General features: G+C 39.7%; 2 protein-coding genes across 8 annotated transcripts in view; one reads left to right on the top strand and one right to left on the bottom strand.

The window, feature by feature from the left end:
• The first annotated feature begins 230 nt into the window (after positions 1-230).
• Positions 231-11,612, top strand: LOC109487564. Its single transcript, XM_019791571.1, has 4 exons — positions 231-639; positions 2,106-2,206; positions 2,388-3,686; positions 11,062-11,612. Exons 1-4 carry the CDS (start codon positions 326-328, stop codon positions 11,610-11,612), a joined length of 2,265 nt encoding a protein of 754 aa, XP_019647130.1. The 5' UTR covers positions 231-325.
• A 2,913-nt stretch (positions 11,613-14,525) lies between these two features.
• LOC109487798 (calcium uptake protein 3, mitochondrial-like) overlaps positions 14,526-25,403 on the bottom strand; it is a 44,927-nt gene continuing 34,049 nt past the window's right edge. Inside the window, exons 7-15 of one of the 7 annotated variants that reach the window (XM_019791868.1) lie at positions 25,263-25,343; positions 24,512-24,532; positions 23,801-23,821; positions 21,473-21,567; positions 21,271-21,310; positions 20,715-20,852; positions 19,748-19,856; positions 19,083-19,240; positions 14,526-16,309 (exon numbers count right to left, since the gene is read on the bottom strand). In XM_019791868.1, the coding sequence (XP_019647427.1) occupies positions 16,169-16,309; positions 19,083-19,240; positions 19,748-19,856; positions 20,715-20,852; positions 21,271-21,310; positions 21,473-21,567; positions 23,801-23,821; positions 24,512-24,532; positions 25,263-25,343 (804 nt within the window). In that variant the 3' untranslated portion in view covers positions 14,526-16,168. Of the gene's footprint in view, positions 16,310-17,555; positions 17,671-19,082; positions 19,241-19,747; positions 19,857-20,714; positions 20,853-21,270; positions 21,311-21,472; positions 21,568-22,050; positions 22,108-23,800; positions 23,822-24,511; positions 24,533-25,262; positions 25,344-25,403 lie in introns of all 7 variants that reach the window. The other 6 variants (XM_019791872.1, XM_019791873.1, XM_019791871.1 and 3 more) reach the window with 6 other exon arrangements.

Below are 25,403 nucleotides of genomic sequence, written 5' to 3' on the forward strand. Positions count from 1 at the left end.
TATGTCATTCATTAATTAATTCAGTCAGTCATTCAATACAAGACTTTGAGATATAATGTTAATGATATAAGTTACGGAAGTAAGAGGCCCCGGCCAGAGCACTTAAGGCTTCGGCAGGTAGACACGTTACCTGATATGTTTACGGGTATTTCCGAAGCTTTTGTGTATTGTACATTTGACCTCAGCATAGACAGATGACGCAATTTTGAAACAAGCAGTGTGAAACCTGTGCCTGCTCAAGTCAGGCGCATAAAGCTAAGGAGGGGAGCTGTGCCCGCGAAGACAAGGATTTTTAGACATTTTGTTAGCATAGCAAGTGTCCGCCATGTTGCGGGTGTGTGAGAAACTCCGTGAGGCGGACGAGAAGGGCAGGAGGTACGGACTAGCCCGTGCAGAGACAGGCTACCTCCGTGCCCTGGTGGACGCCATGGCCGACACGGACAGGCTGGCGGAAGTGGAGCTGCTCAAAACTCTGGGCGACGTGAACGTGGAGAAAGGAATACTCGGGAAGGACGTGGGGAAGTTCAACACGGCCTTGGCGCTTTATCTGGCTGCTAAAGTACGGTGTTACTATGAAGAACAGGGAAACGTCATAGAACACCGCTACCACTACACGGAGAGGCTTTTAAAAGGGCTGTCGTCACAGGGTAAGGAACAGTCAACAGAAGACAAGGAGATGACTACACCTGCAAAGGTAGCAGCAAAGTTTCAAGATCTGGACAAGAGACGGGCTACCGAAGGTAACACAGACACTTTGCTGGTTGGATACGCTCAGGTGATGGTAGAGGCGATAGTAAACGACAACAGAATGTTAGAAACAGAAGCGATCAAGAGTCTGGGTGACGTGTACCTGAAAAGAGGAACAGAAACTAGAGACACTAGAAACTTGACCAGAGCTACTGCTCTGTACAACAGGGTACTGGCACGGTGTTACAACGTCCAAGGAACAGTTGTCATTGTTCACCGCTTACTGCACACCGCAAAAATCAGGCAAAACATCACCACAACAAAAAACAAGGTGAGTGAACTATTTTATTTTCCGTCATGTATCTTGCTGATGGCGAAAATAATCGTGTCACTTTTAATAGTGTTATGAGACTATTTCCGCTTGAATGATACTGACTTAATCTTCTTATATTGACTTTTACCTCATCGGCGGTTTGTGTATATCTTGACAGTAGGATGGAAATTGTTTTACTTTGTCCAAACACTTTGTATTCAACAGAGTTCATTTTGTTTATTTATTATATATTTAAAAATACTCATATTTACAAACAGCATTTAACAACAATTAAAATCTTTAAAAGTCCTCTATGCTACACAATCAGGCAGTATTCGAATCATTCAGCAGTCTAGCAAAGTAGGGGATTGGTGAGTTGAAATATCGTTTAGTTCTGCTTTTTATTGTCCTCAACATGTCAGAGTTTCTCGTGTTTCTGTTATGGACATTTCCCACTCTTGGCGGGAGAACTACTGGGTCCAGTTTTCTCGCAAACTTTAGACACAGGTCAGTTCTTCTGTGTTGAAGTGTCTGGAGGTCAGTGTCCTTCATGGCTGTGTCATAGGTCGTGTAACGGTCTCCGAGGATGATGCACAGCGCTCTTTTCTGGGTCATGTCAGGTCGTTAGCCTTTGACCATCGATCAAAGCCCATTGCGGATGACATGACCACCTGTTAATCGTATATACTACTTCCTATCGGTTCTCATAGAGGTCATCACGTACTCAACGGCAGAAAGACGTGAGCGGACAGAAGGGTCACTTCTATCCCTTCTCAGCTGCGCCCTCTAGCGACGGGAACACCGGTCACGTTGACGACGACATGTTAGTGCTTCTATGTTTCCTTGTCAGATGTTTAAGTGTTGTTGATTGTTTCAAACGTTAATAACTCTAAAACAAGGAATATGGGGCCATTTAGTATTTTGTTGGCTAGACATATATTACATACATACATATCAAATGTTAATGTGACGTTGTTAATAAAGAATAGGTTCAATGGACGACTGACTATTTGGTGCATACTATGTAAAACAGTTTCTTTTGTATGTGTCGTTTTTGTGAAACACGTTTATTTCACATCACGTTTCGGTGTTTTGTTGGTTTTAGCTCCTATCGCAGGCATATCCAGACGGCAAACCATGACTCCGAAAATGGAGACCTGGACGCAGCAGAGCAGAACCTAGCAGCCGCCCTGAAGCTTGTTCACGGTCTGTTATACACATTTTTTACAAAAATCCTCTAATCATGATAATTTGAAGATAAAGAAACCATGTGCTATTTGTACAGTGAACTCCGCGGTTGGAACACGAAAATCACCCTAGGAACTAAGTTGAATATAACACTTTTATATAAATATAACAATTTTTCTTCTCTTCTTCCCGCCTACAGATCGCAGTAAACCCAACAAGGCTAAAGAAGCCGACTGTCTGTGTAGGTTGGGTGACGTATACGTTGAGCGAGGTAAGCGGACAGGAGAAGGTAGAAAATTCACACAGGCAGCAGCTCTGTATAACGCTTCCATGGCTCGGACAGATGGAGACAAGCAAAACATGGTAACACGACTGCAAGAAACAGAAAGGCAGTTTCTTAAAAACGTATGTAACCTTGACTGCGAACCGTGTCCGTATAGTAGCGCGTTAGAGCACATAAATGAACTGGACAACTCGCGCGCCCGTGCAAAATCTCAGCTCGAAACAATTCATCAGGAACACAACCCTTATCAGTATGATGAAGACGATCCCGTCGTGAGAGAGGTAGAGATCAAACGAGCTGAAGCAATAAAAGACTTGTTCAAGAGCATCACAATTGGAAGACAAGAGTTTATCCAAGTACTGACAGATGAATGCATCGCCAAACTCGGACCCCCTCCCTGTAAGTACGCTTTCATCGGGTTGGGGTCACAAGCCACAGAACTGGTGACGCCGTACTCCGACCTGGAGTTCTCCATTCTGATTGAGGAGGGGAAGGATGGTGATGATACACGGAGGTACTTCCTAAATCTCACTCACTACTTACATCTAAAAGTCATCAACCTTGGGGAAACCATCCTCCCAGCCATGGCCATCCCGTCACTCAACGACTTTCTCTCAGAAGACCCAGAGAAAGATTGGTTCTTCGACTCCGTCACACCTCGCGGCTTCGCCTTCGACGGCTTCATGCCATGGGCTTCTAAGACTCCGTTTGGAAGAGACGAAACCAAAAGCAAACCTTCTGTTAGTCTCATCCAGACTCCTGCCAAGTTGGCCGAATATCAGCATCTGCAAATCGCCCTGGCGGAAGGCTATCACCTGTCAGACATCCTCAGACGGGTGGCCTACTTAACAGGAGACGAGTCTTTGGTGAACGATTATACAGACAGAGTCAATAAAAGTGCAGATCCTATTCTGTCACGGTTGTCAGCATATCTAATACTGATGGCTGATTTACGGCACATTGTAAATATCGAACCAACGGGACAGCTTTTGGATGTGAAGAAAGAGATATACCGTTTCCCCAGCGTGGCCATTGATGTGTTAAGTATTTGCTGTGCCTGTGGTATTACGATTCCGAGTGTGTGGAGACTCATAGAAGAGTTACACAAGGCACAGCGGATCAGTGACGAAGATGCCCACCACTTGATTGTACTGATAAGCATCTCAGCGGAGCTACGGTTAAGAACGTACATTGCCAATGGAGGACAGAAGGACAGACTGTCTCCTCTCACGGAGATGAAAGTCCAATTAGACAAAAATGATATAGATGACATCTCCGTTGAGTCAGTTTTCTACATACCGGACTCAAAAATGCTTTTTAGGTACTACTATACTGCCATCCCACTAAAGAACAGCATTACAAATTCAGTTGCAAAGGAAACAAGGGTGGTGTTTAAAAAACACACCGGCGACGTATTTTAATAATAAAATTATTACCTTCGCCAAGAAGGTTATGTTTTCAGAGGCGTTCGTGTATGTGTGTGTGTGTCTGTGTGTCTGTAAACAACATAACTTGAGAAGGCCTTGATGGATTGTCTTGATATTTGGTAGGTGGGTAGGTCTTGATGAGACCTCAAAATGATTAGATTTAGGGCCCCCTAGCGGCTTGTTATGGTACTGCAGCTAAACGTCCGGTTTTCATATCTCATGATCTAAACATGTTAGGGTGACGAAATTTAGATGGTAGGTAGCTCTTGTGCTGTGACGTGAGTTTAGACCCCCTAGCGACTTGCTCTGGAACTGCAGGGCTATATGTTTGAAAGTATTCAAAAGAGGATAACTCAAGAACCGGTTGATAGATAGTCGTTATTGTTGGTATGTAGGTAGCTTACGTGATGCTTGATATAATTATGTGATTTGCATAATTTATGGGGAAATTCTATAAATCAGCTGCATTCCATGATAGGACTATTGAAGCTCGTGAAATTGGTAATTGAGAACGAGAGAAACACAGGCAGATATTGATTATGTAAATGAAGACCTAATTTGCATAATTAATTTTATAATTATGTAATGATAAGTGCCTGGAATTTCATACTTGTGGTATTTGAAAGATAAGTGAAGGTGAACACTTATCTTTATCTTATGAAAACATAATGTATTCAAATTAGGACCTCATTTGCATAATTTATTAGGAAATGCTAGAATGGCATTGGTTGTTAATATAAGACTGTACATTGCGAATATGATAAATTGATATCCATGAAAATGAGAATGGAAATGAGCACCCTATTTGTTAAATCAGGGAGAATTGTTATATTATAGTATAAATTTGTAACCCTTTTGATATACCTTGTTTAAAAGGAATTTTTCTTATAACGGATTGTTGTTTTAGTACTACTAGTATGTCAAAATGTGTGTGCTTTTAACACCGTATTGTATGTAGGAAGTTGTATTGTTTGTTTTTGAGGATGCTAATATGATGCATGCATCAACGACTGATGAAATGTGTACCCTGAGCTGTAACTCACATTCGTATGGATTTATGTTTGATTATTTAGGAAGTACGTGAGTAAGGTATAGTTATTAGGAAAGAATGGTATCTGACGCAAGTATTACCAAATAAGGATGAGCTTTATAATAGGTATTGCCATATATAATAGACACGCTACGTGTACACCCAGTGGGTCTCCACCAGAAAGCAGACCGGGCGCTCGTCCAAGGTTCCCCAGATATCTGGTGTCTCCATATTCCACCTAACATGTCTGACTTTCCTCAGCGCCTTCAGAAATTCACGGAGGCGCTGAAGGGACTTGTGCAGAACTACCCCAAGGTCACAGTATGGGACCACAGACGTCTGTGGAGACGCAACCCAAATTGCAAACTACTTTGCGCCTGACGGCCTACACTTGTCCGATCTGGGAAACATCCAGTATTACAAAAGTGTCCGCGGGGCTTTAGACCGCCACATGCTCCTACACAGCGTCCTATTAAAGAACCCTATTGAATATGCGTGTGTGAGTCTTTTGTGCAATACATTATACAGCCGCATGATGGCTTCTGGCGCCTGGGTTCGTCACACAGACGATCCTGGGAAGGAGATCATGCTGGGCGAGGCAGACTGTCCGGGGAACGAGTTAATTATTGACGGGCCAATGCCCAAACTCCCTCCGTGGCTAAGTTCCTTTTCGTGACCAACTCCCTTCTGAGGTAACGGTAACGAACAAGCGTCGAATTTAAACAGATTTTTCACTCGTCTGTTGTCGGAGTGTACGAACTAAAACAAACTTTGTGAGATTACGGACATCATCACAAAAACTTTGTCCATTCTTGTGGTTATTTTCAGGCACGTGCTCCCATGCATAACGCCGCAACCTGGATTTTTCAAACTAGTACGGAATTAGGGGTAGGTCGGAATTAAGGCAGCCCCTCAGGATCTAAGTATTTATATCTATTTATCGAGAGATGCTGTTTTCCCTAGCGTCGCCAAAGAAAGGTACTTCGTATAGGTCCGTTTCAAATAGTGTATTACCACTGTGACAACATTTTATACCCCAAAATAGGAATCTTGCGTCATGTTTAGACCCGCTACGGTAGAAATAACGCAGTGCCAGATCGCCGCCGTGTATATACGTTACGTACTAGCGAGCGCGCACGAAAATACCACCCGAGTAGAGTAGGTTATCACAACCCTTTAGAAAGACACAAAGAAAACAAAAACGACAGATTTGCATTAAGAAAGGGAAATTTATGCCGGACTTGGCCGGACACGAAAGCCGATCCTGGACCGCTAGGTTTACGTTGACCAGTGCATTACGTGCACGGGGAATTCCCGGTTTGTACCACACGGGGTCTCCTTGTTTGTATCGCACGGGCCACGCTCAAACTTTTCTGGAATTGACCAATCAGAGCTCGTTAAAACCATTTGCTCTCTTCACGCGTCCTTTCCACAAGCAGGACGCTCATTTACATGCTCATTTAGCCAATGACTGGTGAGAGCAGTCAGCGTCAGGATTCAGTCGACCACAGGACCCCAGGTTAGTAACACACACTCTGTATTAGCTCTCTGTAGTTCATATCCCTTGTGGGTTCCACTCCTGTAACTTAGATCCGAAACTAGACCACTGTAACTCTAAAACTAGACCATTGACTTTGTATATATACAGCAGATCACAATACAGCAACCCGTACAATCGAAATCGACCCGGCTCTGTGTTTTACTTGGTTAACTAGCAAATCAGATAGACGCGTAACCGTGACGTAAGTAAAGTTAGACCAAGAACTAAACCGAGATCCCCAAAATACTACACTGATTCCTCTTAAATTCTACACTGGTTCCCATACCGGATTGTACGTCAAGTTGTTGTCCTGTGAACACTGCTGTAATTGCTAGAATTTTCGTTAAAAGTTGCCACACACTTCGTATAGTTCGTAGCTTTGACCATCTGCTAAGCGTCCCCACGTGTTCCGCATTTTCGGCTAGCTTTCTCGGCCTGTTTTCCAAACTTTGCTAAGTTTATGGTTCACTTTGTCCGGCTGATTTTGTGGCGCTTTTGGCGTTATTGCTTTTCCCGTACCCCAACTTTTTCGGATAGAACGTTTTTCTCCGGTTAGAAAAGCCGAGTTTCAGTTTCTGAGAATCCCTATCTAAGCTTCACTTCACGGGTGGTCCTTTGTTTGTGTCGCATCTTGCATTCCTGTGCCATCTTGTCCCAGTTACCCCTGTGGTGTAACGGTCGCCCCTCACTGGTCATTTCCTGCCCTTCTGTGGCTGTATTGTTTCTGAAAGCTGGTTTTCCATTTTTGATGCGCTTTCCCATGCTTTCTTGTGTTTTTATTGCCCCGTCTAGCCCCGTTCTTTTGTGCCCTAGTATTTTTTCTCTCCGCTAAATTTGCCCTTTCCTGTTCGGCTATTTTTTTCCTAATCCTCCTGCCTGGACTTTTTGTTAGTCTGTCCTTCACTATGGCCCCAAAAGTTGACTTTGCCTTTGGTTTTGGAACTTCATATCCCGTCTCGATTCGTTTGTGGAAATTCGAGCCAGTACGGCCAGGGGAGTTGTTAGCAGACATTCCCGCGATGATAATGAAGACCTTTATTGTACATTTGTGTTCTACAGAACTAAGTACAGGTCGCATGGATACAGAACATGAACATGAACATATATATTACATACAAATGAACATATAAGAGCGTAAATAAATGTCTAATTTCTATTCTTTTCGGCTTCATCTCGCTTAGTAGTGATTGTATGGATATATGCGGCTGTGAGATCACTTAGAGTAAGTTTATCGAAAGTTAAAAGGAATACAAATTTCTCTTTACTAGTCAAATATCTGAAGTGGGGAAATATACTAATACATGGCTAAAAAATATGAGTCTATCTCTACTATACAAGGGGCAATCTATGGTGAAATGTATTTCATCTTCTATTTGGCCTAAACTACAGAATTGACAGGTTCTTTGTTCTAGAGGAGTGCGGTTATGTCTTCCTGATTCAATTCGTAATTTGTGACAACTGATTCTTAGTTTTGTAATGGAGGACCTGTGACGTATGTTCGCTAAGTTGAGATATTTTTTCTTATCTTTTCTTATCTATATTTTTCTTTTCTATAATGACAGTTGACACGAGGCTAATCACCGCTGTTTCCCTACAGTTGCCCAGGCCGGCGGGCGTGGAGATACGTAGCCCCTCTGCCTTCTCTCAACCAGGGATACAGACATAAAAAGGTGAGTTCATACGTACTTTTATCCATAATTTTACAGGGTGTGGATGTTTGGTAACGTCGGCCAGTTTTGGCTAAGTTAATTTATAAGGCGCAGAAGGACTGCTACTTATGCAGTTCACAGCTGTCATGTCAAGTGTACTTTTGACGCACATTCTATATCAGCCTTGTCTTCAACTGTTTTCTACGTTTCGATGACTTGTTTAGGAAATGTACACCTTGTTTTGAAGAAATACATTTCAAACCGCTACCATTTGCTCACGGTGACGTTCGCACCACGATATGTTTTGGCCGAGATCTTTATGAGGCGCGGTGTGGGGCATATTACTGTTGACTTACTTGCTGTGGATAGAGGGTAGCCATTTAAACGGGAGATTTGTCAGGTATCATATACAATAATGGTAGGAGTGTATTTCATGTATAGATACCTTCAATGTGTGAAGTCCTGTCTATTGTTTTGTCCTGACACTAGCAACAAGCCTCACACCTTATCGGACCAATGACAGCCTTTCTTCTCTCCATACAGTTGCAATACCATGTGCCTTAGCTAGTGCGCAAGCTCTAGCCGGCAGTTGCAGTGCTATAGCCGGGACAATCACATATGCCAGAAGCCGTGGTCACAGCTGACTCAAGCCTCCCGGTCACAGAGCTGATCATCACAACTGACTCCAGTCTCCTTTGTGTCAAATTGTGTTTCGATATTGTTGATGATGGTAGAAGAAGCATGTTGATATCATATGTGTATTAAGTAGTTGCATCGTCGACAGAAAGAAGGAAACATGGGAAGGAACCAGATCAGTAGCAGAGCCATCACGTGCAGGCTATGTAATACATTGCTAGCCACAGTAAACCTTACACCAGTTAGAGATTACTGGGGTGACTTACATACGTCTGTACTACGATGATACATTGCCTGTGTTTTACGGTATCTTAGTGTATATATTGTAATGACCTATTTTATATGTATTTAGAAAACCTCGCCAATGACGGTTCAAATCGAATCGAGGAGAATGTACACATTTTAAAAACCATGAAGATGCTGAACAATCGGTGTATATGGGAGCAGTGGTACGATTGCACTCTCTAACTAACTTGTAAGAACATGATAGTGCAAGACCTGATGAAACTCCGAACAGTTCCCTTGTAATTACTTAGACAGTTCTCTGTTATTGTAGTCCCTGTTATTGCTCCGGTTACAAATATGTTTGTTTCTTTGAACAAATGTATTATTCTTTGCTGAAGTGATGTACCACTGTTATGCGGTAATACAGAATACCATGGAGGTATGAGAATACTAAGTATAAAGACACAGGATTTCTACAACAAGGGACGCCAGTTCAAGAAGCAAAAGATAACTCAGTTAAGACTGAAAGGGTTAACGTATCCAGTATCATATAGTCATATATATAGCCAGTCCGTCTTAAAAGTCTCCCGTGCCCAGTGTGCGGAAAGCCTTGTCTCTGCGTCTTTCCTTTATCCTCACATAGTTGCATTGAAAAGAACTTTATAATTCATCCGTTGGGTTTATGTCCAAACACATACTTTTCATAAAGAGAAGGAAAACTACTAGAAAAAAACAACAACCAAACGCGGTAACATATTGGTTTATATTCAGACAATCACATTTGAAACATTTGACTTCAAATGCTGACCATGTTCAATTCCAAACAATGATCCTGACCAAGCTGTCGAAAAAGCTGCAAAGTCATTGAAAAACGGCTAAACAGCTGGGAGGGAAGACCTCACCCGCAAGGTGTTGCCAAAAATGAATTCCCTAGGGAATGCGTGCGTGGAATATTTAGAATTCCTGGCAATTCAATCGCAGTACTATACTAAGGGCTCCGCCCCTGAGGCGTCGCCAAAAAGAACGGCAAAGATATTCCCAACAGCCATCTTTGACATCTCATCTGAAACAAGAGGTCGAATAAAACAACAGCTAATGCAGTTAGACGCATCCATACCTCACTTTCAAGCAGCACTGGAAGAGTCGGGCAGTGACAAGGAGAAACAGTTCAAAATACTTTTTGAATTAGGCAATGTCTTTAGCAGTCGCAGTAACTATATGAAAGCGATCAGCTACTTCGAACGGGCACTTAGCATTGGAAATGCTATCAGTGGAGACACGAAATTGCATCCCGTAAGTGAGCTTTGCGTTAATGCCTTATTACTTTGTAAAATTGGGTCATGTTGCAATAGAATTGGCTATCAGAGTAAATCCATAAATTACCTCGAACAGACATCGATGATGGTGAAAGATATCTATGACAAAACAGCAGCGCATACCGCAATTGTTTCATCATTAAACAACATTGGGACATGTTGGAGTAAACTTGGTGATCAGAGAAAAGCTATCAGTTATCACGAACAGTCACTGAAGATGATGAAAGTTATCTATGGCAAAACAGCAGCGCATACTGCAATTGCTGCATCACTAAGCAACATTGGGACATGTTGGAGTGAACTTGGTGATCAGAGGAAAGCTATCAGTTATTACGAACAGTCACTGAAGATGATGAAATTTATCTATGGCAAAACAACGCCACATCCCGACATTGCTGGATCACTAAACAACATTGGGAACTGCTGGAGTGAACTTGGTGATAAGAGGAAAGCCATCAGTTGTTACAAACAGTCATATAAGATGACGAGAGCTATGTTTGGTGAAGCAACAGCACATCCCGACATCTCTTCAATACTTAACAACATCGGGGGATGTTGGAGTGACCTTGGTGATCAGAGGAAAGCTATCAGCTATTACGAACAGTCACTGAAGATGATGAAAGCTATCTTTGGCAAAACAACACCACATCCCAAAATTGCTGGATCACTAAACAACATTGGGGCATGTTGGAGTAAACTTAGTGATCAGAGGAAAGCTATCAGTTATCACGAGCAGTCACTCGAGATGATGAAAGCTATCTATGGTGAAACAACGCCACGTGCCGACATTGCTTCATCACTTAACAACATTGGGACATGTTGGAGTTACCTTGGCGATCAGATGAAAGCTATCAGTTATCTAGAAAAGTCAATGAGGATGAGGAAAGCTATCTATGGCGAAACAACACCACATCCCGACATTGCGTCATCACTACACAACATTGGGGCATGTTGGAATGGCCTTGGTGATCAGATGAAAGCTACAAGTTATTACGAACAGTCACTGAAGATGATGAAAGCAATCTATGGTGAAACAACGCCACATCACGACATTGCTTTACCCCTTAACAATATTGGGACATGTTGGGGTGAGCTTGGTGACCAGAGGAAAGCTATCAGTTATTACAAGCAGTCACTCGAGATGAGGAAAGCTATCTACGGCGAAACAACACCACATCCCGACATTGCGTCATTAATACACAACATTGGGGCATGCTGGAATGAGCTAGGCGATCAGAGGAAAGCTATCAGGTATCACAAACAATCACTCAGGATGAGGAAAGCTATCTATGGCGAAACAACTGCACATCGATCCTGACACTGCCGATTCACTAAACTACATCGGTAAATGTTGGAGTAACCTTGGTGATCAGAGGAAAGCAATCAACCATTGCGAACACTCACATAAGATGAGGAAAGCTATCTATGGGGAAACGCCACATCCCCACATTGCTGAATCACTACACAACATTGGGGCATGTCGGAGTGACCTTGGTGATCAGAGGAAAGCTATCAGTTATTTCGAACGGTCACTGAAGATGGGGAAAGCTATCTATGGTGAAACAACGCCACATCCCGACATTGCGTCATCACTACACAACATTGGGGCATGTTGGAGTGACCTTGGTGATCAGAGGAAAGCTATCAGTTATTTCGAACGGTCACTGAAGATGATGAAAGCTATCTATGGTCAAACAACACCACATCCTGTAATTGCTGCATCACTTTGTAACATTGGATTATGTTGGAAAGAACTCGGCGATCACAGTAAAGCCAAGAGGTTTTTGGAACTGTCACTGAATATGGTGAAAGTTATCTACGGGGACAACCCGGCACATCCAAACATCGCAATAGTTTTGAACAACATCCGAGCATGTAAAATTGCGATCTGGGATTAGAGTAAAGCTGTTAGTCATCTGAAATCGACACTCAAGATTAGTTAACTGCAAATCCTCAATCTGTCTGGCCAAATCAATCAATTACTCAATATCACCATCTCATTATGTAACTTTATTGCTCAACCATTTGACTATTAAATATACAACGTATGACTGAGAAATTCTATTTGTTCACATCGATTCAACTAAACTAATAAACTCTACAAAGCATGTGATGGGACTATGTATCTGTGCAGTCATCGGTGGAACACTTATTCAGTTTTCTAACATTTATGGTCCTGTATATGTCCATGTCAATACTTTCAATAAAGGAAATAAGTCATACGATGGTTCTGGATGGGTTTAGCGCAGTGAATGAATGAATGAATGAACACGAATTTACCCACTTCCAAATGACTAATGTAGAAATGATTAGATTTTGGACCTAATTTGCATAAATCAACCTCGAAATGATTCGATTTAGGACATAATGTGCATAATTAATGACAAAATGCCATAATTCCATAGTGGCTCCCCATTTGGAAGTTAAGTGCTGGTGAACATATTTAAACATAACTTATTCAAATGAGGACCTTATTTGCATAATCAATGAAAACATCTACAATCTGTCAGTTGTTAAAATCATTTGGTGAAGGAATGAGATCGTGGAACTCTTGTTTCAAGGAGTTTATTTAATCCCATGTCATGATTCTGAACATTAAAATGACAGCACACCAACAAAACAATATAAACATATTCACATTTGTACACAACATGCAAAACAAATTCAGACCATATTATAAAATTATGATCAATCTAGACTTATCAAACTTCCCAATTAAACCATAGCTGGGTGTGAACAAAAACATTACATTTCATGTCAAGCATGTACAGTTGAGTTGTTGTATTTTGATATCAAAACATTGTTGTGAACACCAGACTGTTAAAAAGCTACAATAGGGTAATGAAAGACTAGCATTATAAATTTTTTGACCCATACATGGTAGTTCAGTGGGTTCTGATGGAAAATATGATAACTCATCTCTGACATGCAATATATGAAGTTGAGCATCATGTTTCTTAAGTTTCTTTTGCATTGCTAATCTCTAGCCATATTAAGCTTTATTCATATTCATATACATGTACATGTATATAGCTAAATCACATATCTTCAGATTTTCAAATTCAGATTTTCACACATGAATAAGATGAAAGTGGTACATTCAAACTATGGTACAAGTACCCGTTGTGATCCGATCTCAACATAAATATAACTCAGTCACCTCTATTCTACCAGTGATTTTCAAATATCAAACTTTCCAACCAAGAAATCAAACATTAACTAATCATACAATAATATAAAACTCTGACTTATAAATCCTCTTGCTTCTCTTTTTTACAGTGACTCTACCTAAGAAACTCCATTACATATAGATATCATTCCATTGTCAAAAATGACACTTGATGTTAGAATTAGAAATGGAGAAGCAAAAAAAATACAACCCTCAGCATGCAACATTGTGTGGACACTTTGCAGCAATTTGTATTGAGCTAATATAATATAATTATGATATAATATAATATAATATAATACAATGTATTTATTGCTCTTCTTGTTTCCCATCAATACCAAATGGCACGAACATTATTACTAATTAGCTTTTGGAGCGTTGAGCTTGAACTACATGTAATACAGGTACACCTTCAAGAGAATAGTTTACACCATAAATATGCTGAAAAACTGTATATGAAACTACTGGTTATAACTAGCACTATTAACTAGCATGGCTGAGCTTATTATCTTCAGCAATACCACTAAGAGCAAAAATGTAACCATAATTGATGTCTTACTGTTAGTAATGGTACATGCAAGAGTTAGTTGATGCTACATGTATATATCAGATATAGCAGTATCATGCAGGAAATAAATTTGATTGAAATCCATGCATGAAATAGTTTGATAGACACTATTCTGGATATACATTCGAACTTTTAACAACATTTTGTCAAAGGGTTGACAGAGTTTTCAACGAGCAGCTACCTTTTCATGTACAAGATGCAATTCTTCCAGTTTTCAACTTTACTAAATCCATTCACTACTTTTATATCAAACCCAACTCTATAGTGCACTACTTATCTGACCAAAACAACACTGGTCACTGTAAATTAGTAAGTACGGATTTACATTTAGTAGTATCTGTGAAGTTAGTTCTAGTGAAATTGTAGTTACAGCCATTGTGAAGTTAATGCCTTGTCTGGCAGTGAGCTTATAATAAACTCAATCATCATTAGTCTACTGTGCTAAACTGGGAGACAGGATTAATACAACTCAACTGATGGTCACCGAAATTCAACAAGATGACTCTCTGGACTTTAGCGTCAAAACGCATGAAGTGATGAACCATTTGGCAAAGACCTTGTGGGTCTAACTTGTGACATTGGCAGGAATATCTAAGCTCCATACCGAAAGAGTGGTCTTGAAATCATTTTAAAAGATAAAATAACAGCATCCTCAATTTGCTCAGAGGCAGTAGTGTGCATAGTCCAGTGGCTAGAAGCCCTGCCTTGCCTTGGGACCAAGAGGTTGGGAGTTCAAATCCCACTCAACATGCACACTACTGGAAAGGTCCTTGTGTTAAAGAGCTTAGGGAATTTCAGTTAACCTGTAAAATACTGAGTGTACAAAGTGCCTGTTTTCTCCATGGGAAGATTAGATTTTCAGTGAGCTAAACAGTTTCGACATCACTTTTTTTTGTTGAGAGTGTGTATGAATCCTGTCTCAAAGGTGAAAATAGTGAAGACTACAGCTGCAGCTGTTCCGTGCAGGTGACAGGTGGCTACTAAGCTGCAGCTGTTCCGTGCAGCTGTCTGGTGACTACTGGTGGAGAGCAGACTGTCTCATCTCATGCACAACACACGACTTGTAGCCGTCCCAACCCTCATGCTTGATCAGGTGACTCTGCAACACCAAATACACACAGACGTTACTGGGAGCTGAAACTTTCAGTTACTACAGTCAAACCAGGAATAGAAAATTGGCAGCTAAATGGCTACTTTAGTGTGATAAAGAGTAAGGAACTCAAATTATGTATTGGCTATGGTAAAAGTCTGCCTGGGAGAAGGATAAGACAAGTGCACCAAAGGGATGGCATTTCAGTACTATAATTGATTCACAAAGCATGTTTCAGCACCAAGGAGAGACCCTGTTATACATAGTCATTGTTATTAGTACATGTATATGTACATGTCCATCACATAATCATCTGGGAAGAAAAACATCATTGTATTAGTAGAGTGAATAAAACATTACTAAGTTGTTAGTATCATGCTGACAGCCATTTCTGTAATGAAAGACATGTTATGAGGACAACCCAACCCAATCCAATGCAATAGAGTTTTGATACTGTACAATCACCAGTTGTGAGCATATACTACACAAGCCATAACCACAGACCTTCACCAACACACATGTACATGTACTTCCTCTTCCTATCCCGTTCACAGACCTTCCAGTAAGCAAAGTGCATTTTGGAGGAAAGTTTCTTCTTCAAGATTGATTAACCTTCCTTCCTCACTCATTCTGGCATCCTTAACTATTTCATATATCCTTTTGTTGGATGTCCCTCCACCTAACATACAAAACCTTATCATTTCTGAAAAGTTTCCATCTTGCTCTTTTCCATATGTGAAAGTTTACAACAGCCATCTTCCAGATTAAAACACCAGCTTCACTACCATATAACAATTGGCAATATATTCATATTTAAGACACAATTATTAGATTTTACGAACTTTAATGTCATTATGTAGTGTTCCTCCAGTAAAGAGATTTTTCACACATTCCACAAGTTCAGTCATTTAAGTTGACTTTACTGCTGTCTTCAAAAACTAACCTGAAGTGAGGAAATTTTTACATAGTATACAATAGCTGATGATACGAACAGAATTCATAGTTGCATAAGATAAGCATGATAGGCTTGTCGGGTGAGAAGATTTATTAAGAGAAGTATCCTCCACTGTGTCTGCGTGACTGCTGGTCGTACTGCCACCATTTCATCAGTGGGTTCTTCTTCACTTTCTTCTTAATACAGGAGGCAAAACTGAACCAGTCATCAGCATACTCATAGTCTTCTCCAGGCTGGGAGGGTGGGGGAAGTTAGACCAAGAAAGAGGTAAGAACAAGAAAGAAGCATTCTAAGGGATTTAACAATTTCCTTGCAATTCATAAATATCATTAAGATGATTGGATCAACTGTACATTCCTTGTTCCTGTTTAAGGAAAAGCTACAATCTGAGCATGACCTAAGACAAAGGTTTTATAAAAAAAAACAATTTTAGTTTTCTGTCATGAAAGTTCATCTGTGTTGGTAGTTACATGTTTAAAGTTAAAACTTTTGGTCCAACACAAATTTAAAACTTTTGGTCCAACAAAATTCTATGAGGAAGACCAGAGTGACTGGTCGAAAGCTCTAGGTGAGAGAACTTTTTGTGTTGGACCAAAAGTTTTAACTTTTGGTCCAACTTTAAATTTTAGTTTTCTGTTGTTGTTTTTAAATTGTCCTAAATCATGGTCAGATTTTAGCCTTTTTTAATCATGCAGAACCAGGGAAAAGAAGTACAGTTCACCCAAAAATCTTAGTGGTATGTATGACTTGAAATGAATTCTTACGAACTCTATTCACCTAAGATGGTCAAAGATAGAGAAAAGTGCAACTATGAATTATATTTGAACAACAATGTCAACTGAAGAGAAAGGTGACAAGTGCAACACTGCTTCACAATTACCCTGTAGGAAGCATCTATTCTGCAAACACACCAGGTAAAAACATAAGAAGGTATTAATTAATGAAACCCAGCACAGCAGGTAAGTTATTACAAGCTGTCAACATTGACAAATAACACAGGTTAGTTTGCTGTTGAGTTGGTGAATGGCACACAGAACAAAAAAAGCGTGGTTCAGGCTTCTTGGACACCTGTTGCTTAATGTCTTTCTTGAATTTAATTTCAATTTTGATCTAAAATATGAACACATCGTAGAATGTACTGCACCTGCTTGAAAGCCCTTAATAAATTAAGCATCGCACTTGGGCAGAACATCTTGTTTAAGGTCGCATTTGAGTATCCAAGGATGACATTCTGTCAATAGTATTCTAATGTTGTGTAGGAAAAGATATCATCTGCAATAAGTAAAATTCAGATGCAACGTTGACCAAACATCCAGCAAAAACGGTGAAAAATCCAAGTTTCAAACAGGCACGGTACGGTCTGCCGACATTACTGACGTACAGCAAGAATTCCAGAATCGATTTTTGCACAACGATTTACAGATACATGTAAGCAGGGTGTTCAACAAGCCTGAGCAGAACTAAGGCAGGAATGCTTACTGATGTGGCTAGGGTTGGACATGGTAGGAGCGAGGTGCAACACTTAAGCTGTAACCACATCTTTAAGACAAGTCTTGTAGCCTTCCCAGCCGCTGTAAGTCTCAGCCTTTTTCTTCTGCACACACAGGTAGGGACAGGAGATAGATTACACATATTATTAATAGTAATCAAAGCTGCAAGGATACACATAACTCTTGTGAAACATGTGTCCAACAGTGTTGCTGTTTATGAAAATATATACAGTACTTCCTTTCTAGAAATACCAAAAATTGAAACTTTACTACTGGATAAAACACAGAGATCACTTACGGACATTTCAAGAGACATCCCTCACTCTTCTTCAGCATCACTAAATGAATTGGCAGGACTTGTCAACAATTAGGTCACTTGAAATGTCCAAAAGCAATCTCTGTATACTATCTCAAACAGTAGTAGAGTTTGAATTGTCTCATAGATGAGTATTGTACACCTGAATATCTAACCTCCACCAAATACCTTTATTTCATGGTTGAAAAGTTTAAAATTTTACAGTACACTGTTGTTGTATGATCAAAACTGTACTCACTCTTTCTGGGACAGATAAATGAGAGTTCTGTTACACTACTCATTAATTTGGACACAGTGATTGCGATTAAGCTATTGATGTTTGCTTGAATGGTGCCATACATGTAATTCTACATGTTAATGCATTTTGGAATGCTATAGCAGCATGAGGGCAAAATGAATGACACTCCAATGGCCACCTTTAATGTAGTGAAACAAATTCAATGTGACTGGAAATGATGTGTCAGGACACAAAAATGGGTATCAATTTTGCCATCTGCTCATTTGATTTACTTCTGCAAAAAGTTGGTTACAAGCCTTGTGGGACACATGTTTCAAAGAATTCACAAATAAAGCATCAATGAAAAAACATAGTACATGTAGATGAAGACGGACACTCGACATAGGTGTGCTTGCCGAGAGGCAACAATTCTACAGAAAAAGCACTGTAAAGCAACTACAATTAGCATACGGCATCATCTGACAACAAATAGAAGCTCACACACAGTGCCCAAGCCACAGACACTTGGTGTGGTTTGCAAGAAGTTGAAAAATCCTAATATGACATGGAAAGTCACTGACAATGTGGTATACAGTTTACCATTTGTGCTGACCAGTTTATTTTTAAATGATCAGAACAAGCTTTCTTTTATCCTTACTTTCAATAATCCTTATTATCCTTGACATACAAACAATGTAAGTAAGTAGGTTGTTTTACACTTCATTTCTGTAAAGTATAAAACTCCATAAATACCGTAGACACAAACCAGTGTTGACAAGGTCTACTCTCTATATAAGAACTGTTCAAGCTGGAAAAACTTGCATGTTTCACAAGATTTGGGCATAAACTGAATAGATAAGTTAAAAAGTTACTTCGAATCTTTAAATCTAAGCCTATATCTTTGCCCTGAGTCCCTGCTGTACTCCCCCTGAATCCCCAGTTTAAATTTTTGCCCTAATATAATAAGCCCCTGCTGTACTGACCCTGAAACCCCGGTGGATGCGGTCCTTCATGACGCTGATGAACTCCTTGTGGCTCAGCTTGCCGTCCCCGTCCTCGTCAAAGATCTGGAACACCGTGTTGATGACGTGAGGAGCCAGGTCTATCCCTGTAGACACCTTCACCGCTCTCTTGAACTCAGCTGGAAAACATTCATTATGCAACTATTAACATTACCTCTCACATACCAACAAACAAACGATGGTAGAAAAAGGGTATGCTGTGATTTTCTGGTACATTCAAGTCATATAATATAATAATGTAGATACAGTGAAGAATAACATAACATAATTCAAAATAAAATGAATGACACCCAATCAAAGCACATAAATCCACTATGAAAGATCAGAGAAGATGTACATAAGATAGATTATACATTCTGTATCTGTATCTGTATAGCCGGTATAACCGCCCTTCGGCGTAACATATGTACACCAGCTTCACAGGAATGAGGGGCGGCAGCAGCTGGCTATATTACACTGAACAACTTGTTACTTTGTTAAATATTATTTGCATTTTTTAAAAATCATGACATTATGGTAGACTTTATAATTTCATACAGTCAGGATCAATCTCAGTTTATTTGACACAGGCAGAATCAATTTCAGCTTCTCTGGGAGATAAAGTCACTGAACAAAACAAAACATACCTTGCTCCACAGGCTGGTTAGCAAACGTGTACATCTGCATGGCGATAGCAAAGTCATCCAAGTTGTTCAGGAACTGGAAAAAGGGCTTGAACTGGTCAAAGGTGATCCCCTGTAAAATACAGACAAAATCAAAGACACATCCATACACAGGCCTGCATTAACATTGTATACATAACAGTAAAGATTTTACACTTAACCAAGTGATGCCCCAAGCTTGCTAAAGCAGGAAAGATATTAAATTGTTACATTTTGTATCGACACCAGTCCTATAAACTTCAGCAATATCCATTTAAAGGAAAACCGTGGCAAAGCGGGATCAAAAGTGGGAACAGAAAGCATTTTACATAGTACATAGTCTTTCTTCCCTTAACCACAAGCCTTTTATTATAGCCCATATAACCCTTCAAAAATTTGATCACCCTTCGTTTGAAAAGATTTTCTCCAGCTCCATCTTTCACAATATGTTCTCCTTCTACTGGTGTTTCAGTCTCTGACTATAGTAATACATACATGTAATATAGTGTTTTGATAAGTGGAAAAACTTCATGGCAGACTCTTAACCATGCATGACAAAAGTCTAGAACCCTTTCACCCAAGAAATTATTAAAACAACAATTCTAAATCAACTGCAAAATGCTCAATGAAAGACATATTTTGGCCCCAACGGTTGAAGAAAGTCCTTTTCTTCCTAGTTGTTAAAGTTTTTCAATGTAACAATGCAATTCTGTTTCATTTAAAGTTCAAAGTCTGTTGTTCTAATTATAAACCAGCCTGGTATGTTGACTTCATGGCTCATATTGTAACATTTCCGGCTATCATGGGGTGCCTTGGCCTGTTTTTTTTTATTTTTTTATTTCGCCCTGTCGCTTAAATATTTTTTCCGAAAAAAATCTGAGAAACGACAAAATTAAATTGGTGTGGCCTAACACTGATAAAAAGACCACTGTGACTCAGTATTTCCACATACCTTCTCCTCCGGGATCCTGTCCTTGAGTCGCTCGATGATTGCGTCGTGAGCAGCGTCGGGAAGGTGTGTGTAACGCAGCAGGATCTGAGCAAACTCGATCTCCGAGATGGTCGGCATGCCGCGGGCAAACTCCAGGAAGTACACAGGTTAAGGAGAGGGATAAAGGCTTACAACAAAAAAAGAGTCACAAACTGTAACTGTCTATTAGTAAAAAACATAACATCTGTAATTTAACACATTAAACATATGTAGCACCATTGACCATAGGTGTTTTGGGGATATAAAATTTCATGATCTGATTCACCAATACCACATTATATCATCTTAGAAAACTCCTAAACTTAAGGCAAAAGTGGTACACTAAGTCTGGCTACTTGAGTATACACTAATAGTATGTTTACTTAACATTGTACAATGCCCCTTGAATTTCACTACAAATCTTACTGGTAGATGCCAATATGACTACTGTACATTTTGATTGCATAGTAATTGCAGCAACGGTATGTAATATGGCTTCTGAACACTGTGTTGTCTGTGAGTAACTGATAAAGGATATCTCCAGCTCTAGAATCTCAGTCTGCAGATTATCCATGAACCTGTGAGGACAAAACAAAGAGGATGATGAGACATTTCCACAACTTTTATATGTATATAAGAGACAAATGTACTAATTCTTTTATCTTACTGCTAGCTTTGTACATACATGAAGATGTTTGCCAGTCTCTTCAATAATGAAACAACATTAGTTTGTTTCTTACTTGTAAAATTCTTGGAAGTTGAGGTCATCTTTGCCCTTGGCACCAAACAGGTGCACCAGTAGTGTGGTGTCCTGCACGTTTCCATCTGCTAACAGCTGGGGGGGAGGGGGGCAAAACAAACTGTCAGAAACACTTCTCTCACAAGCCAACATGTAGCTGTACACAGCATCTGGGTTCACCTAGTCATGTTTCTTGCATTTGTATTCATTTTTCACACCTACAAGCACCAAGCCAATAACAATTTTTTTTCTTCTTTAGGTACAATAAACCATGAATAACTGTGAGAGCAAAATTGTCACCATCAAAACTTTCTCACCTTAAACCCTGTCAGTAAGCACTTCAGAGTTTGTAGTTAAATGAGACCTATGGTATCATAACCTTCACTCATATCTGTTTTTGTATTCCACTGACCATTTTACTGCTGTGCACAGATGTTGACTTTTCAATCTTAGTGTAGGCTTTATGAATTGATAAAATACAGCAAGCCTTAGTTTCGTTTAGTTGTACCTTTAGCACCAATATGTTCAATTCTGATAGCTCCTTGTAACCCTAAGTAAATTGCATTCTTTTTAAATTACTCTTGGATCAGCACTGATGCCAACTGATCTCTTTGAGATTGTAGGAGATGCGGAGGTCTGAAAATAAGTATGATTAGCAAAGGGAATGGCATTGGCATGGCATACAGTACAGAACTTGGCATAGCAACCATACAGGAGTGATTTAATAACGGTATAGGAGATACTCTAGTCTAAAGCTGTCATTTCACTGCAACAGGATTTCATTGGCTAGGGTGTTGCCATGACAACTGTAAATGAATCACCATGGCAACAGCGTAACCATGGTAACAGACCTATACTAACCCTGGGACCATAGCAGGAGATGCCATGACAGTCATGAGGAATGTATACACTAAAACATGCAAGCTATGGAATCTATGGAACAGCCAGGCTTACAGCAATTTGCAATAATTTTTTTCCTCCTAAAAATTAACTTCTTACCACAGTGCAGCTCATTTCAAAGTATGTACATGACTTTAAAAATAAGCCACACTTGTAAGTACTAGTTTACACAAAGTCAGAAGTTCTTATTTTTTCAATAAACTTCCTTGTTTCCTAGCAATTCCAGAGACTTAGGCTGCTCCTGAGAGCCAGTCTTCTACACATAATTCTACAAGTTACAGGCAAGGCTATAGCAAAGACTTGCAGGCAGCAGTGTGGAATACAGGAAGGCAATACATGCATGTAGAATCATGGAGGAAGAAAGGCAGTTGGTCAGGCCACCATGATGACCAGAGAACACAAAATGTAGGAGGTTCAGAAACAGAAAGAACTGAAGAGATAAACCTTGCAATATCATTACTTAAGACAACTATTAATATGAATTATCACCAATTTATGTTTCTTTCTTTTTTCTTTCTTTTCCTTGAAAGATCAAGTTCATTCAAACTATTCTCTATACTGTTCTCCAATTATACAGTACATAAAGAGTGAAAAATCTGGTGTTAACTGAAATTTTACCTGTTATACAATTAGGACCAAACAACAAATTGAAGACAGTTAAATGTACATCCTACATATGAAAGATCTTCTATTTAAACATAATGAAATTCATAGAAATCTAACCGACTTAACAAAATGTTAAAGATTGGAACATTTTTATATGCACAATTATATGAAGTTGAGAACAGAAGATGTAAAATAACCCATATGATGTGCATGATGCAGGGTTGTGTGCATGACACTGAAGCTCAGCTGTGTGGGGTAATATGCCATTTCTACTTCTTTTGGACCAACTCTTCAGTCTGAACTCAGACATTCAATGTACACTGAACAATATTGACAGGGACATATACTTCAAGTCCAAACTTTGTGCTAAATGTTCAGTAAGGTACTTGAGTCTTTAATACCCAATGAAACATATTATAAATGAAAATTATTCTCTTGGACTTAAGAGTTTGTAGGATTGTACATTTTGATACTTAAAAAGAGTCTTCAAATCACAAAGTGACTGCACAGAAAGTAACGCTATTTTCTAGTGATTTTTCAACTGAGATTTCCCTTTCTTCATAATCATAATAATTTATTATATATTAATGTACATTTGTGGCTCATGAAATAACACTGTAGTTTTCCAAAACATTTAAATAGCATGCTACATTGTGTAAATGGTTCATATATAAACACTGTAGCACTGAATTCCTCAAATGTACAGTATATAGTAGAACTGAATTCATAACATATAAGGTAATGGCTGTGGCATACATGCATGGGTATAACTTACTAACAGCCGCTACCGTAGTAGAATCTGATGTGTGTATGTGTGAAATACCTGTGCTTCCTTCTGTCTGCCCTGCATGGAAAATGGCAACATCAGTGGTCGTGTTCACAGTAACACAATGATCTGCCTGGTCACTCAAATCCCAGGCATCTCAGTATTATACAGAAGCGTGCAAAACTCTGCATGCATTATTACAACTGAGTTTTTCTACTACGCAACTGCAAAATTACTTCAAAAAACTTATTGATATGAGAAACATTGAAGGAAAACTAAAGGATAGTCTTCAAATGACCATGCAATTTATCAATAACATTTATGTCTCTCAGAAACAGGAAAATGATTCAGCCTGCAAGCAAATATTGCAAAAACTGTTCAACTTCTCAACATTTGATGCAAGAACTTTCAAACACAATTGACCATATCATGGAAGAACATTAGCATAACCATTAAAATGTGCAGTTGTCATCAAACCATGCCTAGCGTCTCGTAAATTCTTTTTAAGGTGGGAGGGGGGGAGAGAGTCCAAGCACAGGCTAACAGAAAACTGTAATAACTCAAGATGAGACTCGTTGTCTTGTCTGAGTCACTAGAATCTGTACCACAGTTTGTTGGAGGTGCAGAGGGCAGTCGTAAAGCATCATGCCATTCTCTCTCTCTCTTCATTGTCAATCGAACAAAGTTGTACAAAAGTATTGGTGGAGTGCAAGGTCAAATAGTCAAGGTGCAGATATAGAAGAGAAGGGAAAAAGGATGGGCACAAACCTCCAACACAGCCAGGGTATCCTGATAAACCATAGATGCAAAACAAGATGCGGAAATTATTCCCACAAACACGGGTGACCAGCGCAGTGGATGCCTCCGTACAGGTGGCAGTTAGTGAGTCAGAAAAGCACAACACAGGGACGAAACCACGTTATGAAAGCGGTGAAAAGCACAAAACGCACACGCACGCACACAAGGGAACAAACGTCACAGGATCGTTCAAAGCTCGTGGAATGTCAGTCTTGTTAGTAGGAGAGCCTTTGGTCAGCTTCCTTAAACCTTGTGTTTTGGTCCGACCAATAAGTGCAAAATAATAACCGTCTTTTGTACGTACATTGTATACATGTAACTGTTAGAGAATGTTTGAATAAGCAACTATATCTCAACTTAGTTGGGTTACTGATAATAACAGTAAATCAAATGCCTTTGAATAACACAGACTGTTTTACATGCTTCAATCATGCATTACAACTGAAAATAAAGTTGGTCATGACTTGTTGTTAATTCTTCATTCTTCAAAACCACAATATTAAACATAATATACTGGTAACTGGATTAGTCTTGACAGTTATCATTTTCATGCCAAATATCACTCATACAAGTAATCTGATCACTTTAAACAGCATTTACCATTATATTCTTGCTTCAACTCAACTGTTCAAAAACTGTTAGTACAGTCAGTTGCACAGGTTGGTCAGCCCCAAACAACAAGGCTTATGGCGTGCTGCTAAAGGCACTCTGGGATACATACATATTTCTGTACGGCACTCACGCCCTCCGCCTCTTCCTTCGCCTTACGCTTGTCGTTCTTCTTGCGGAAAATCTCCTGGAGCTGACAAGAGAGATACAAATTTTTTGGAGACATCTCAGGGAGGAGCCTAATGGTACAGTA

Source organism: Branchiostoma belcheri, unplaced genomic scaffold (genome assembly GCF_001625305.1).
Source record: "Branchiostoma belcheri isolate BF01 breed outbred unplaced genomic scaffold, Haploidv18h27 scaffold9, whole genome shotgun sequence".
Taxonomy (NCBI): Eukaryota; Metazoa; Chordata; class Leptocardii; order Amphioxiformes; family Branchiostomatidae; genus Branchiostoma; species Branchiostoma belcheri.

Excerpts from the sequence above, each read along its gene's own strand:
- LOC109487564 (XM_019791571.1), top strand. The coding sequence starts at position 326 with ATGTTGCGGGTGTGTGAGAAACTCCGTGAGGCGGACGAGAAGGGCAGG. Across the intron at positions 640-2,105 it reads AGGCTTTTAAAAGGGCTGTC|CTCCTATCGCAGGCATATCC; the intron begins GTCACAGGGTAA and ends TGTTGGTTTTAG. Across the intron at positions 3,687-11,061 it reads CAATGGAGGACAGAAGGACA|AAACAACGCCACGTGCCGAC; the intron begins GACTGTCTCCTC and ends CTATCTATGGTG.